Genomic DNA, 15698 nt, shown 5'->3' with positions numbered 1-15698 from the left:
AAAAACCATCAGCACCCAACTGGCTTCTTCCCTTTCGGCAACTCCACTACTTCCCATGTATTATTTTTCTGTAGTGCCTTCATCTCTTCATCCATTACTTCCACCCATTCTCAACTCTTCAAAGCTTCCTCTACTTGAGTTGGCACTTGAATTAACTCCATATTGTTCACCAAAGCTTGACGTTCAGGAGAAAGGTTTTCACACGACACATAATTTGCTATGGGATACTTTCCTTTTCCTTCTAGAAAGAACCTTTCAGGAGGTACACCACGATTTTGCCTTGGTGGCAGTTTATATGTACTTATAACATCATTAGTTACATGAGTATCACTAGCACTTACCTCAGGGATATTCAGAGAACACGTATTGGATGATGGCACGCTTCGATACAAATCTCATGGCTGGTAGCTTTAGCAAATGCTTGTGGTGAGGCAGGCTCGGCCTCGGTAGTAGGTGGCTGAACACCACTTACAACACAAGGGTTCTTGGTACAAGTTTCCTCAGCGGCAATCAGTGGCTGCCCATCTATATCATCTTTGGTAGGAAGCAATCGAGACCCTACTTCCTCCCTTGGTATGGTATTATCATCTCGTGCTTCCTCCTTTAGCACAGTATTGTCATCTTCCCCTGAAGGACACACGTCTTGGACATCCAACCACCCAAACACACCATCAAGATCACAAATAACACTCTCCCCTTTAGGATCAGAAGGTGGGAATATGGGAGTATAAAAATACTCGGATTCTGAGAAGGTCACATCCATGGTGACGTACATGTGGTAGGTCTCAGGGTGATAGCATTTATAACTTTTCTGTTGGGATGCAAAGCCAAGAAAAACACACCGAAGAGCATAAGGATGCAATTTACTACGCTGAATCTTGTGGATATGAACGTAAGCAACGCAACCAAACACTTGAGGAGTAAGAGTGTTGGTAGAGACAACCGGAACATGTTCTGTCAGAACTTGGAGTGGAGTACATAATTCTACAACCCGAGATGGCATGCGATTGATGACATACACAACATACGTAACGGCGTCTAGCCAAAAACTTTTAGGTACGGATGCGCCAATAAGCAATACACAAGCAGTTTCCAAAATATGACGGTTCTTCTTTTCAGCCACCCCATTTTGTTGTGGGGTATAAGGACAAGTGGTCTCATATAGAATTCCTTGATCTCGAAAAAAAAAAAAAAAAAAGCTTAGAGTTAACATATTCACCCCCATTATCAGAACGAAGAACCTGAATAACGAAGGAATATTGTGTAGCCACCATCTGAGAGAAAGACCGAATAATCATACTAACATTACTTTTATGTTTCAACAAATAAATGATGTGAAAATTACTTGACACACAAATTAAACCCTCTTTTTGACAATTGTAGTATAGATGTAAGTAGGGTATCGTTCTAGGCCGGGGATTAGGAGGGATTGCTAATCTATTCTAAATTAATTTAAAAATATTAAACAAGACTCAAGGACACAAAACTAGGCTAAAAACTCTAATAACTCGAAACACACTTAGAATGACTCAAAATAATGAAAACAGTCAAATTAGACACTAGGAACTGAAATGGACGGAATTTGAATTAAAAGACTAACAACAATGAAAACTAACTAAATAATATAATTTAATAATGGGGGGGGGGTTTGGTTTTGACGAGAAGTAAATTGAACTTAAATAAATTACAGAATTGACAAAAGCATGAAATTAAGGTGAAAGGATAAGTGATAGACTAGCTAGAGGGTTCTTCTCCACACATGACACATATGCAACCTAAATTGATTTTCAGTTGTTCTTTCAATAAATTGTGAATGACAATGTTCCAAGTTAATTAGGTCCGCTTAAATTAACTCTTAGATTTCCCTAGATTCATTGGATTGAATGGAATACGCATTACAACCAAATTATTCCTCATCAAAGTCCCTAACTATGAAATACGCATGATAGAGACATTCAACAAAGATCATTAAGTTCAACGGAAATCATAAACATTGACTAGGCATTCATAACTATGGAATACGCATGTTAATCCAGCCTAGAATTTACTTAACGTGATTGTGACTAGCAACCTTCACTACTTATGAATATAAGTTCATAACGATTAGGTGAAATTCACTTATATTCTAGCATCAAATTCATGCATGTAAATTAAGCATGCATTCTTAATCGACATACAAAAATAAGTTATCAATCAAGCAGTTAAGCAAATTAAATCACAACTTATAAATCACAACTGAAGGTAATCAATTCATATTACAAATATATTCATGGCTTTGAATTAACCTCTAGCCAAAATAAATTTAGTTACACATTATTAAAACAGAAATAAAATATAAGTTTGGAAAGATTTAACCGAGAGAGAGGACAACTTTGCTCCTTCTGTTTTTCTCCCTGTTCTCTCCGCACAGTTTCCTCTGGTGCACGAGTCTCTACCTTCTGCTTGCAGTTTTCTGTGCTGCCCCCCCTAACTTCTGACCTCCCTCTCCTTCTATTTCTGCTGTGCTTCTGATCCTCTCTCCGCGTTCCTCTCCTCTCGCCTTCTTTCCCTCTGTCCTGCCTGGCGCTGTGCTGCAAGGCAGCTTTCTTTTTTATTTTATTCTTTCCGCCTCCCACACTCTGCGCCTCTCTCTCACGCTGCCAAGGGCAGCCCTTGTCTTTCCTTCTTTTCTCTATCCCGTTGCAGTCTCCCCTTTCATGCTGCCCAAAGGCAGCCTTTCATTTTCCCCGAAGCGTAGACCACCTTTTCTAGATTGTCCCTCAGCTGGCTGCCTTGTGAGGATCTCCCCTGGACCCCCTCCACGTGAATGGATCTTATCGTCGACAATATGCTTCAGTCTCTGGTAGTATGTGGGGCCAAGGAATATCATAGTGCTGAGCCGCCTGCCCGTGTGACCATTATACATGGTCTCGAATCCACGCATTTGATACCCACAACTGTGAAGAGCTTTACTGATATTGTCCACCTAACAAAGAAAATAATAAGATATGCTTGTTCTCTTTTCTCCACCATTCTGTGTCTGCCATGAGTCTTCTTTCATTTCTTTTACAAAACATAAATCATGATTATTATTTATTTATTTTTTTCTTTTTAATTTTATTTAAAAGCTGATCTCCACAGACAGTTTTGACGAATTTATTACATAAAATTTCACTTGTTCTATTTTTATTTTCTTTGCATAACAAATCCTATAAACACAAAAATACGTAAATAGTTCAAAAATATAAGGAACTAACTAAGAAAAGACGAGTGAATTCGAAGTAAAAATATATATAAATATGATCCGATCAATAAACTCATGTCATACGAGTGCAATCATCAACAAATGTAATAAACCATTTAATTCCTGAAGTAGTACTAATGGGGGAAGCCCCCCATACATCAGAGTGTACTAATGCAAATGGAGAAGATGTTCTATTCATACTCGGAGGGAATGAAGCACGATGACTTTTGGCTAGAATACATACTTCACATTCCAATTTTGAGTCTTCAATACCACTGAACAAATCAGGTAATATATGTTTCAAATAACTAAACGATGCATGCCCCAGACGACGATGCAATAACAATACCTTCTGTAGATTACTATTACGTGATATACGAACCAAATTAGCTCTTCCAGGAACCACGTCATCCACATAATATAGCCCCTTTCTCTTAGTGCCATGCCCAATGATCTCCTTTGTCTGAATATCCTGAAGCAAGCAAAATGAAGGATACATTAATACAACACAATCCAATTGTTCAATGACTTGAGGTACATACAATAAGTGATGGGACAATGACTAAACCAATAAACAATTATGTATGAGGAGAAAAGGTGTAAGAGACACTGTTCTTGCTCCAACAACAGCAGCAGTAGAACCATTGGCAGTTGCCACATACTTTCTATGAGGACGTGTCATAGACTGAAATAGGGTTTTATCATACGTCATATGAACTGTTGCACAGGAATCCAAAATCCAACCTATATTCACCATTGTAATAACTCACAAGACACTAATACACAACAATCACAACACCACAACAATTATAGAATCACACGCTACAAGGAAATCCTAGCAGCAAATCCTTCTTGGCACAGCACAATACATATACGTACACAGCACACAATCAGGTTTGCTGCAAGGATGCAGCGACACCAACTGAAGACCTACTGTGAGTTTTGTTCCCCTTGGACAGTAATAATACAGCGCAAATGGGCATCAGTCTTGGCTTGCTGCAAGATGCGGCAGAAACCAGACTTACCGGATATTTTTGTATTTTTTTCCTGGTTTCACGGTAGCAGCGGTACGGTAGGGTTACGGTTGGCTTTGAGGCCAAATTGAATTTTAAGGCATAATTTTCATGTATTGCATAATTGAGAATATAATACATATAATCCTGGTTCTCCAAGGTAAACCAAGAAAGGACATAAGAAATATCCTTCCTAATAAAGGACTCTAATATTTACACAATATTTACATTTCTATTCTAAAACCATCTCATGCAACATTATTCGAACCTTATAATCAGATCTGTAAGCACATAACTCATGAAAAACTAAATCACGATACCAACTTAACCACTCACCAGATGAAGACATTACTGCTTGAGTTAAAGAGTTCTTCTGCAACTCTGTAAGGCTCAATCAATAGGGCTTGAGTATCTAAAAGCTTGTGTATTTGTGAGAGTGCAGGACCCTAGCTTTATACCATAAATGATGGAGTTCAATAAGGACACTTCCCATTATGTAATCCTTATCAAACTATCTTTATCACCATTAAAACTCTAATAAACATATCAGATTATAAAGTCCTAGTTCTATCAAGATTGCTTGAGGCTATTATCCTTATTATACAATATATGATAAGCCATTCCACATAGCTAATGTTAGTCTCTTTTTATTCCAAAACACTTTTACACGATAAACAAGTGTTTGCTCTCTATAGAACTTACATTCTCCCACTAGAGCTAATACTTGTTTATCATGAACACTTACAGAAGTGGAATAATACTTGATTGGCCAAGAAACTAATATCAGCTAAACTTGATTACAAGTTCCTGTCATTAATAAGCATTCATAAAGAACCAAGGGGCATCACACTCCCACTCAAGAAGCACTATCCCCATAGTCACTGTAATGAAGCTATATAACATGTGAAACTCCAACACGATATGTAATTTAATGTAAGACATGTCTGCATGTATATTCTAGTAACACATCTTACACTTGGTCCTCCACAAGATTGATAAAACAATCAATTCCAAATACTTCATAGTGAAGTCTTCAGGTTGTTTATCCCTTATAACAATTCTGAGAATCATTATCCATCCTGCATTATAAAAATACATGCACTTTAATAACTAACTGTTGAACTTGATAGGAAAACTTTAACAACCATTCAACATTTCACTTTATCAGCTAAGTGTTCTTTATTATTAATATTCAAAACATTGTGAACTAGATAACTCACAGAAGAAGAAATTAATACTTGGCTCCCACTAATTCACTGCATCAAAATCATCCAACACTCACATACACATCACATGCTTTTTGAACACTACATTGGGCACTGCTTTGATCATAGGATCTGCAATCATCGAACATGTCTCCAAATAAAAGGTTCTAACTAACCCAACCACAACTTTCTCTCTCGCAATAAGGTACTTAATGTCCAAGTTCCTGGTTGCAGCTGATCTCTTGTTGTTCCTCCAGAAGAATATTGCAACATTATTGTCACAACAGATTTGAATTGGTCTTGCAATTGAATCAACAACTTTAAGTCCCATTTTGAAATTCTTTAACCAAACAGCCTTGTTAACAGTCTCACAACAAGATGAATATTCAGCTAGCATTGTAGAATCAGCCACTGTGTCTTGCTTCACACTTTTCCAAGAAACAGCTTCACATGCCATCAAGAAAACATAACCTGATGTAGATTTAAGATCATCCAAACATCTAGTAAAATCGGAGTCACTGTACCCTTTTAACACCAATTCATTTGTCCTTCTAAAAACCAACATATGCGCATTAGTTCTTTGAAGATATCACAATACTCTCTTTGCTGCATTTTGGTGAGCTTCACCAGCATTTGATTGGAACCTCCTAAGCACACTGACTATGAATGCAAGATCAGGTCTTGTACAAACCTGAGCATACTGATAGGAATTTTACCACCTACAAAAGTAGGGATAAAAACACTAAAAATACTTGCAAGAGTACAAGGTTGTTGTAGTATAAACGGCTCAAGCAAGGTCGTTTTCCACTGGGATTGTTAAAAATAAATTATGCAAAACCCTAAAACTTAGTTAATTATCTGAAACAAAGATTGGAAGAGATTGATTTTCTATTTAAAAATAATAAAAACGAATTTTAATAAAAATAATGTAGGAAAAATACTAATGACCAATTAGAAAAGAAACGAGTCAAAGACAAAAGGTTTTAACAAACAAATTTGGAAAAGCACTAGGATTCCACCATCCCCTTAACGTTTATATGTAGATTTACCAATTACCTATGAATTATTCATGCTGTTAGAATATATTAGTATTTAGTTTATTTGAATGTTTGGTTTTCTGGGCTTAGCCCGTTAGAATTAGGGTTTTGATTTCTTACCTTTTAGGATTATGGTTAGTTTATTATAAATAGCATGCTTGTTATTCATTTGAGACTAAGTTATTCACAATGTAGCTTGTTAGAGTTTTTGTAGCCGTTTCGGCATTCTCTTTGATTTAATAATATTTCTATTAGTTTATGGTTTTGTTTGTTTCACACTCAATATTCAACTTAGTATCAGAGTAGGTTTTATTCTTCGGGATTGAATCTGTTCTTGGTAGCTAGTTTGTTTCCTAGTTTGCTTGGTATTAGTTTTGATAAGGTTTTGTTTTTAGAAAAAGGTTTACGTCTATTTGCCCAGCCTGCTAGTACCATCGATGCTGCTCAACCCGCACCAACCTGTCCATTATCAGATCACCACCACGCCACCACTGGAACCACCCGCTGCAGATCCACTGCATCTGCACCAGTTCGACTCGCCCTGCACGCCTGCACAAACCCGACCAAATCCCCTACAGTCTCCCACCGCCGCACCAAACCACGATCGAGTCGCTGCTCACTGCACTCTCTCGACCTCACTGATCTTCTGCACCATCCCGTCGTCCGCTGTGCTTGTTTTGCAGGTATGAAGAAGACCAGACCTCCTGAAAGGGAGTAAGAAAAAAAGAATAAAAAAAGAAAAAAAAAAGGAAAGTAGAAGCAAAGGAAGTGAAGGAAAAAAATATGTATATTGGTTATTTGCTGTTGCTTTAGGCCCACTCGGGCAAAGACAAAAAATGTTTAAGTTTGTTTTTAGGTCCACACGAGTTGTTGGCCTATTTGGAATTGTTTTGTGACCGTTATTCGAGTGCTTGAATTGTAACTACTTGAGTGATAGTATTTGTATTTGTTTGTTCGTTGCTACAATTGAGATATGAAAATCTCGTCCGTTTAGTGACGGGTTCTTTCCATACTCTCAACTCTAGTCAGTCAGAACCAGAATCAATTACCAGCAAGAAGCAAGAAGTAAAGTAATCAAGAATCAGTTCGCAAGTTCGCCCGTTAGTCAAGTTCAGTCAAGTCCAGTTTGCATGCCTGCTAGTCCGCCTAACGGAGTCAGTCCTCATCTGCTTGTTTGCAAACCCATGTCGTATACCGCTATGAGTTTGACGGGGGGGTGTTAGAATATATTAGTATTTAGTTTATTTGAATGTTTGGTTTTCTGGGCTTAGCCCGTTAGAATTAGGGTTTTGATTTCTTACCTTTTAGGATTATGGTTAGTTTATTATAAATAGCATGCTTGTTATTCATTTGAGAATAAGTTATTCACAATGTAGCTTGTTAGAGTTTTTGTAGCCGTTTCGGCATTCTCTTTGATTTAATAATATTTCTATTAGTTTATGGTTTTGTTTGTTTCACACTCAATATTCAACAACTTTGAAGGTTAGGTTTTCCTCATGCATATTCTACTTGTGGCATTCAAGCTAGAACATATATCAAACATGCAATCCATTTGTGGCATTCAGATAAAATATAAACATGCATGACTCATTACACTTTATGAAAACCCTTTGAAAAACCATGCAACCCCCACGACGTGACATTCGCCCTAGGTGAATTTACAACTATCAATCACAAGAAGCAATACTCAATTCCCCGGTGGCATTCCGATCGAATTGCATCCAATTACTTATCTAAACATCCTAATGGTCGCGAATCATTAAGACACAAAGACAGTTTAAAGCACAGTGATTAATAATTCAAAATATGCATGCATAATATCATAAGCAATTAAATAAAAAACTACATATTCATGCTAAGGATCAAGGTTTCACCTTAGCAAAAGAAAATTAGCTACGCATACTCATAATTAAAATCAACATAATTATATTAAACTATGAAAAGAATGAAAACACCTTAAAGTATAATTCTTGAAATCTCTAAGCTTTTTCCAAAGTCTTCTCCCAAAAGTTGAATACGTTCCCCCTGAAACCCTAGGTCTGCCAAAAGGCTTATTTATACTACTCTCAATAAAATCCTCCTAGTAAAAGGTCTTAGAATAAAACTAGGAAACCTAATAACTTAGAATAAAATAGGAAACATAATCCTAAATTAACTTGGTAAATTCGCCTAAAAATATGCACAGCCACGTTTTGTACCCAAATCAGCTCCAAAACTGGCCCAAACTAGCTGGACGTAAGGCTTGGACTATTCTGAACACTCCTCCAGAAGGCCACGAACCCATCTGAGGTCGTCTTGGGCTCCAAAAACGCATTTTAAGCCCAGAAACGTTAATTTCCAGCAACGCGCACTACTTCTTCATTAAATTGCCAGAAAATAACCGCTTGGTAAAAATTGCTGAAATTTTGACACGAACAAGCTAAGGAACACACGAACATCCTCCAATTTGAATCACTCCAAAATTCATCTGTTTGGTCATGTTTTTCTCGAGAGGAAGTCAAATGTCCTATATTGAAAATATAAAACAAAGTATCAAAATTCTTCCAAAATAATTACCAAATTAATATTAAGAATAGGGTAAAATATATAATATAATATTGACTCATCAAAATACCCCCAAACTTAGCGTTTTGCTTGTCCTCAAGCAAAACAAAACTCAAACACAAAAATAAAAACTGACAAACCAAAGACTTAACTAAAACTAAATGACAACAATTTTCACCTACAAAGTTGCAATCCATAAAAAACGTTAAAAATTAGAACATCTTTTCAAAAGTTCCAGCTAATCCCACTACAGAGTCTAAGCCATTTAGAATCAATTACAAACGAATTCACAAACTTCCTTTGGTGTAAAGTGAATCAACATAGTTAAGGAGACTCGACTAAAACTCTTACCTCTTGTCCTTTTATTCAACACTTCACACAACTTGACTTGAGACATAACTATCACTTTTTTTTTTCCTTTCTTCTTTTCGATTTTTTTTTTCAGTAACAGTAGTGATCGTGCAATGTCAGTTCACTTAAGCTTTCTATCCAACCCATGTAGCGAGCTTTAGGTCAATGACTCCCAAACCACGAGGGCTTTAGGGCACTAGGTGTAGAACACCCCTAAGGACTTATTAACCCGAGCTGAAAAGGCTACAAAACCAACTAACCACCCTGCCCCATGCCAAAACTCTACCGTTTGACGAGAGAATCACTGCTGATTAGGCAGAACTGGCCCGGTTACTAAGCAAAGCCTCGGGTGGAACAATTATTACTTTATTCATAACAATAACTACTTAGAACAAAAATTAAAATCAAACTTAGACTTAAAGTAAGTGTTTCAATCTCACTCCCCATAAACCATGTTGATGTGAATGTGCAAAGGTTTAAAGTATAACCCATGAATTAGTGTCTAATCAACGATAAATAGAAAAGACTCTACTATGAGATTAATCTTCACCATGTCCATTTGTTCTAACATTTAAAAGAATCTATGGATATTAAGTTAAAAAAAATGAAAATTGTTAACTCGACTCAAAAATTAAAATCTAAAATCTCTATTTCCCACCCCCAAACTTATTTCACACTTTGTCCTCAAGGTGTGGAAAACAAAAAGGAGAGAAAATAGACCGAAGAAAACCTAACTAAACGAAACCTGACTAAATGAAATAAAGAAAATAAGAAAACAAAAAGAAAAGAAAAATAAAAATAAAAACAGAAATAAATACAAGAAAGAAGAGCACCTGGATTTTAAAAAATGTGGACTTGGTACTGCGCATGGGCCCTGGTGGGCAGAACCCAACCCCCTAACTTGTCCATTAAGGGTGCGTTTGTTGCGCCGGACTGTCTCGGACTGGACTAGCTGCCGGGACTAAGCTGGACTGGCTTAGACTGGACTAAGCTGGACTAACTTAGTGAAGCGTTTGGTGCAGTCTCGGACTAAGAAGCAGGATAAGAAAAACAGTACTGTTCACCAGATTTGTGTTTGCTTAGACTAGGACTACAAATTTTTGCCATTGTGTAATAGAGTAAAGCTACAAATCTCATGATATGGGTTAATTGGAGCATATTTTTACCATGTATATTATGAATCTTAAAAAAAATTGACAATTGTTTTGTTTCTATTACCTGCTAATAGAATTGGGTTTAATTTGCAAATGTAGCTTGATTTAAACTCTATCACCCAACAGAAGAAAAATAATAGTGGCCAATACATGCAACTTCAACAAATACAAGTACATAAGATCTCCATAATTTAGAAAATCCTAGTTAACATTAGTTAACATTAGCCAAAATAGATCTCCATAATTTACAAAATGGCTAGTTAACATAAGCCAAAATACTAGTGCAAAGCTAAGTTATAAGTCATAACATAAGATTGTATGATTAATAAAATACATCCATGTTAACGTTAATAAAATACATCCATGTTAACATTAGCCAAAATCCTCATCCGCTTGCGTTGTCGCTTAAAAGCCTTTGGACGAACACTTTCTTGAGTTCCGGTTTGATTGCCCTGAACACTCCCACATTTTTTGGTTTATCCAAAATAAGAGACAATGCATCAATTTGATCCATAGGAGAGAGACCCATTGCATCAAGTTCATTAGCTATGTTAGTATGATCTGCAGTACCTTGAACTAAAGCTTCAGTTACCATTTGCATCCTCTTCCCACTTTCAACATAAAAACCTTTTAGTCCACTGATAATTGCCTCGGTTCCATCACTTGAACTTCCCACAGCTCTTTTCCTCTTTCTTTGGCTATTTTCAGATGGTGTGCTTTGTTGGCTTTGTTGGTTCATTGAAGAAACAAAATTATCACCTCCAATATCACTTTCACCAACATGATCATGACTTTGTTCCTCCACCATTTGAGCAGGGGTTTCGGCTACATTACCCGTAGCCCGATCTTTTCCAAATATATAAGCAAATCTATCAAACAGTGGAAAAGGTTTGCTTCTCCATCCATCGGCTTCTTTATTTCTCTAAGATTATATCAACATAGCAAAACTAAAATTTAGCATGCGTAACAAATATAGCAGCAAGAATATAACTAATGCATAAATAAAATAGGATATGAACCTGCACATAAGTTTGCCATGCGTCATCACTGTCAACTTCAACGCACTTTTTGACATAATTCCATGCAAATCCACTTGTGTTTATCATGTCAACGACCATACTATATGTTTTTTTCCATTTCTTCAACTTGGACTCAATATGTGGATTTGCCTTTATATTTGAATGAGGACATAAAACATTGACAGCTTTTGCTATTTCAACCAAAGTACCTTGTTTGAAAGCACCGGTGTCACACCGTTGCTTCCGAGCAACAAAATCCTCAAGAACTCCGAGTAATACTTCTTCCTCAAATGCTTCCCATTTACGCCTTCTTCCTTTTGGCTCTTGAGTAGCATTCAAAAAATTTTCGTTATCCATACCTAAACAAAAAATATTTTAATGAAGGAAAATACCATACAAATAATCAATTTGCATAATATCCAATCAACTTGCATAATATCCAATCAACTTGCATAATATCCAATTAATTTGCATACCATCCAATCATTGTGCTAATATCTAACAAATGCATGATAAAAAGGAATACTAAAATAAAATGTTATCATTAACACATATAGCTAGTTCGGTTGCTGGTTCCTAATTGCTCTCCACTCATTATACATTTCCTGAGCCATATCATTCCTCATTGCAGTCCACTGGTCCGATGTTTGAACACTACCAACATATTCACCTTCTTCTATATTTTGTCCATCTTCTATTATTGGCAAATTCTCCATTGGATCTACAGACATCTCTTGCCTAATAAGATTGTGTAGTAGGCAACAAGCGGTAATTATTCAACCTTGTGTCCTTATCTGATAGAAAGATGGACTCCTTAGTATCGACCACCTTCCTTTTAGCAAGCCAAAACAGCGTTCAATTACATTCCTTGCCTTAGAATGCTTCATGTTAAAATATTCTTCCTTATTAGAAGGTGTTCGTCCCTCCCATTCAGATAAATGATAAGGTATTCCTCTATAGGGTGCAAGGAATCCTTCACCATTTGTATAACCACCATCTACAAGGTAATAACAACCTAATGAAAAAAAAAAACAGACCTTATTAGTGTTTTGTAGTTGACAAACAGAACTAAACCTAACTTACAAAGTTGAGACTAAGTAATAGTCTTACCCGCTGGTACCTTAAAACCATTAGGCCTACTAATTGCATCATGTAGCACTTTAGAGTCTGATGCGGAACCCTCCCACCCCGGAAACACATATATGAACTGCATATCTCCTGAACACACACCTAACACATTAGTTGCGACTCAACCCTTTCTTGTTCGGTATCTTGGTTTGTCAATTTCAGGTACATGCACATCAATGTGTGTTCCATCCAATGCTCCCAAGCAATTCTTAAAAATAAAAAATAAAAAAGTTTTTGTTAATTTATACAAAGGGAATGAAGAGTTAAAGCTTAGGGAAAATGACAAAAATTTCTCATCATACCTTAAAACATCGCCACCTAGGATCTGTAGAATCAATAGGCACAGGCTGGGGGACTTTTAGTAGGATACCTTGTAATCGCAAAATTCCTTGCAATACGCTATTGAAATACCGACTTATAGTCTCTCCCGACCTATAAAATCTACCGCCAACACTACGATTCTTAGTATAATGTGCTAATATTTGTAAAGTCATACACACCTGTTCCTCTACAGACACCAAACCATCAGTTTTTACCCTCCCATCTTGACGAAGTAAGTCGCATAATATGCCAAAAGTCCTTCTATCCATTCTCAATTCGTTGACACATTCAGTATCAGTATTCCCTATTATACCATTCAGATAACACAAACTAATCTCTCGTCTAATAAGTGAACGGTTAGTCAATGTGGGTTGTTCAACATGTCTCTGTTTGCCACGTAGTATCATCACCACAAGAATCGTACAAATACAAATTGTCTCCAAATAAGACATCTCTAACAATAAGATCAATAAAAGCTTCCTTCGATCCATATCTATCCAAACAAAAAAAAAAACAATAGTATGAGGATTGCTATCATTCCTAGGCATTGCATGTGAAGAGGGAAATTAAAGGACACCTGTAATGCAGTAGCCTTGGCCTTAGCCTTGGCCTTAGCCTTCTGTTTATGCTCCTCTTCTCTGCAACAAACAACCACAAAATATTGCAATTCAGCATCAACCCCACACCATACAAAACATTCACATTGTAATATCATGGTTATAAACCAAGTACATACACACACACTCATGGACAAATGTGCAAAATACACATACATACTCACACTCACACTCACACTAACACACACACACAGACATACACACACACTGCACACACACTGCACACTGCATACATACTGCATACATACACACACACACACTGCACACACACACACACTGCATACATACATACACACACACTGCACACACACACTGCATACACACACACACTGCACACACACTCACACTCACACTTACACTCACACTCACACACACTCACACTCACACTTACACTCACACTAACACACTGCACAGTCACACACACACACACACGGGGACAGAGTGCAACACACTCTTACCCTCACACACACACTCTGTTTTTATACTCACACACACACACACGTACACACACACACACACACTGTATACACACACACTGCACACACACTGCACACTGCATACATACTGCATACATACACACACACACACACTGCACACACACACACATTGCATACATACATACACACACACTGCATACACACACTGCATACATACTCATACTCATACACACACTGCACACACTGCATACATACATACTCATACTTATACACACACTGCACACACACACACTGCATACATACACTACACACACACACACTGCATACATACACTACACACACACACACTGCATACATACTCATACACACACTGCACACACACACACACTGCATACATACCGCATACATACACACACACACACTGCATACACACTCACACACACACTGCATACATACTCATACTCATACACACACTACACACACTGCATACATACATACTCATACTCATACACACACTGCACACACACACACTGCATACATACACTACACACACACACACTGCATACATACTCATACACACACTGCACACACACACACACTGCATACATACCGCATACATACACACACACACACACTGCATACACACTCACACACACACTGCATACACACACACACTGCACACACACTGCACACTGCATACATACACACACTGCATACATACTGCATACATACACATACACACACACTGCACATACACACACACACTGCATACACACACACACTGCACACACACAGTGCATACACACACACACTGCATATACATACACACTGCAAACACAGTACATACATACACACACTATATACACTACACACACTACATACACTACACACACACACTGCATACATACACACTGCAAACACAGTACATACATACGCACACTACATACATTACACACACACACTGCATACACTACACACACACCTTGCAAGTACACACACACTGCATACACCCTGCATACATACACACTGCAAACACACTACACACACACACTGCATACATACACACTGCAAACACTACACATATACACACATTACATACACTACACACACACTACATACACGACACACACACACTGCATACATACACACTGCAAACACAATACATACATACACACACTACATACACTACACACACACACACTACATACACTACACACACACACTGCATACACTACACACACACCCTGCAAGTACACACACACTGCATACACCCTGCATACATACACACTGCAAACACACTACACACACACACTGCATACATACACACTGCAAACACTACACATATACACACACTACATACACTACACACACACTACATACACTACACACACACATTGCATACATACACACTGCAAACACAGTACATACATACACACACTACATACACTACACACACACACTGCATACACTACACACACACCCTGCAAGTACACACACACTGCATACACCCCGCATACATACACACTGCAAACACACTACACACACATTATGCATACATACACACTGCAAACACTACACATATACACACACACTACATACACTACACACACACTACATACACTACACACACACACTGCATACATACACAC

The 15698-nt window shown here is 37.5% G+C and overlaps 1 protein-coding gene across 1 annotated transcript; it reads right to left on the bottom strand.

Moving 5' to 3' along the window:
- Positions 1-352: 352 nt before the first annotated feature.
- LOC139190993 (uncharacterized) lies at positions 353-1003 on the bottom strand. The gene has a single exon (XM_070811488.1). The coding sequence runs from the start codon at positions 1001-1003 to the stop codon at positions 353-355; it is 651 nt and encodes a 216-aa protein (XP_070667589.1).
- Between the last annotated feature and the right edge of the window lie 14695 nt (positions 1004-15698).

Source organism: Malus domestica, chromosome 13 (assembly GCF_042453785.1).
Source record: "Malus domestica chromosome 13, GDT2T_hap1".
In the NCBI taxonomy this organism is placed as follows: Eukaryota; Viridiplantae; Streptophyta; class Magnoliopsida; order Rosales; family Rosaceae; genus Malus; species Malus domestica.
The sequence above is the reverse complement of the archived record's forward strand: the minus strand, read 5'-3'. Positions and strand labels throughout refer to the sequence as shown.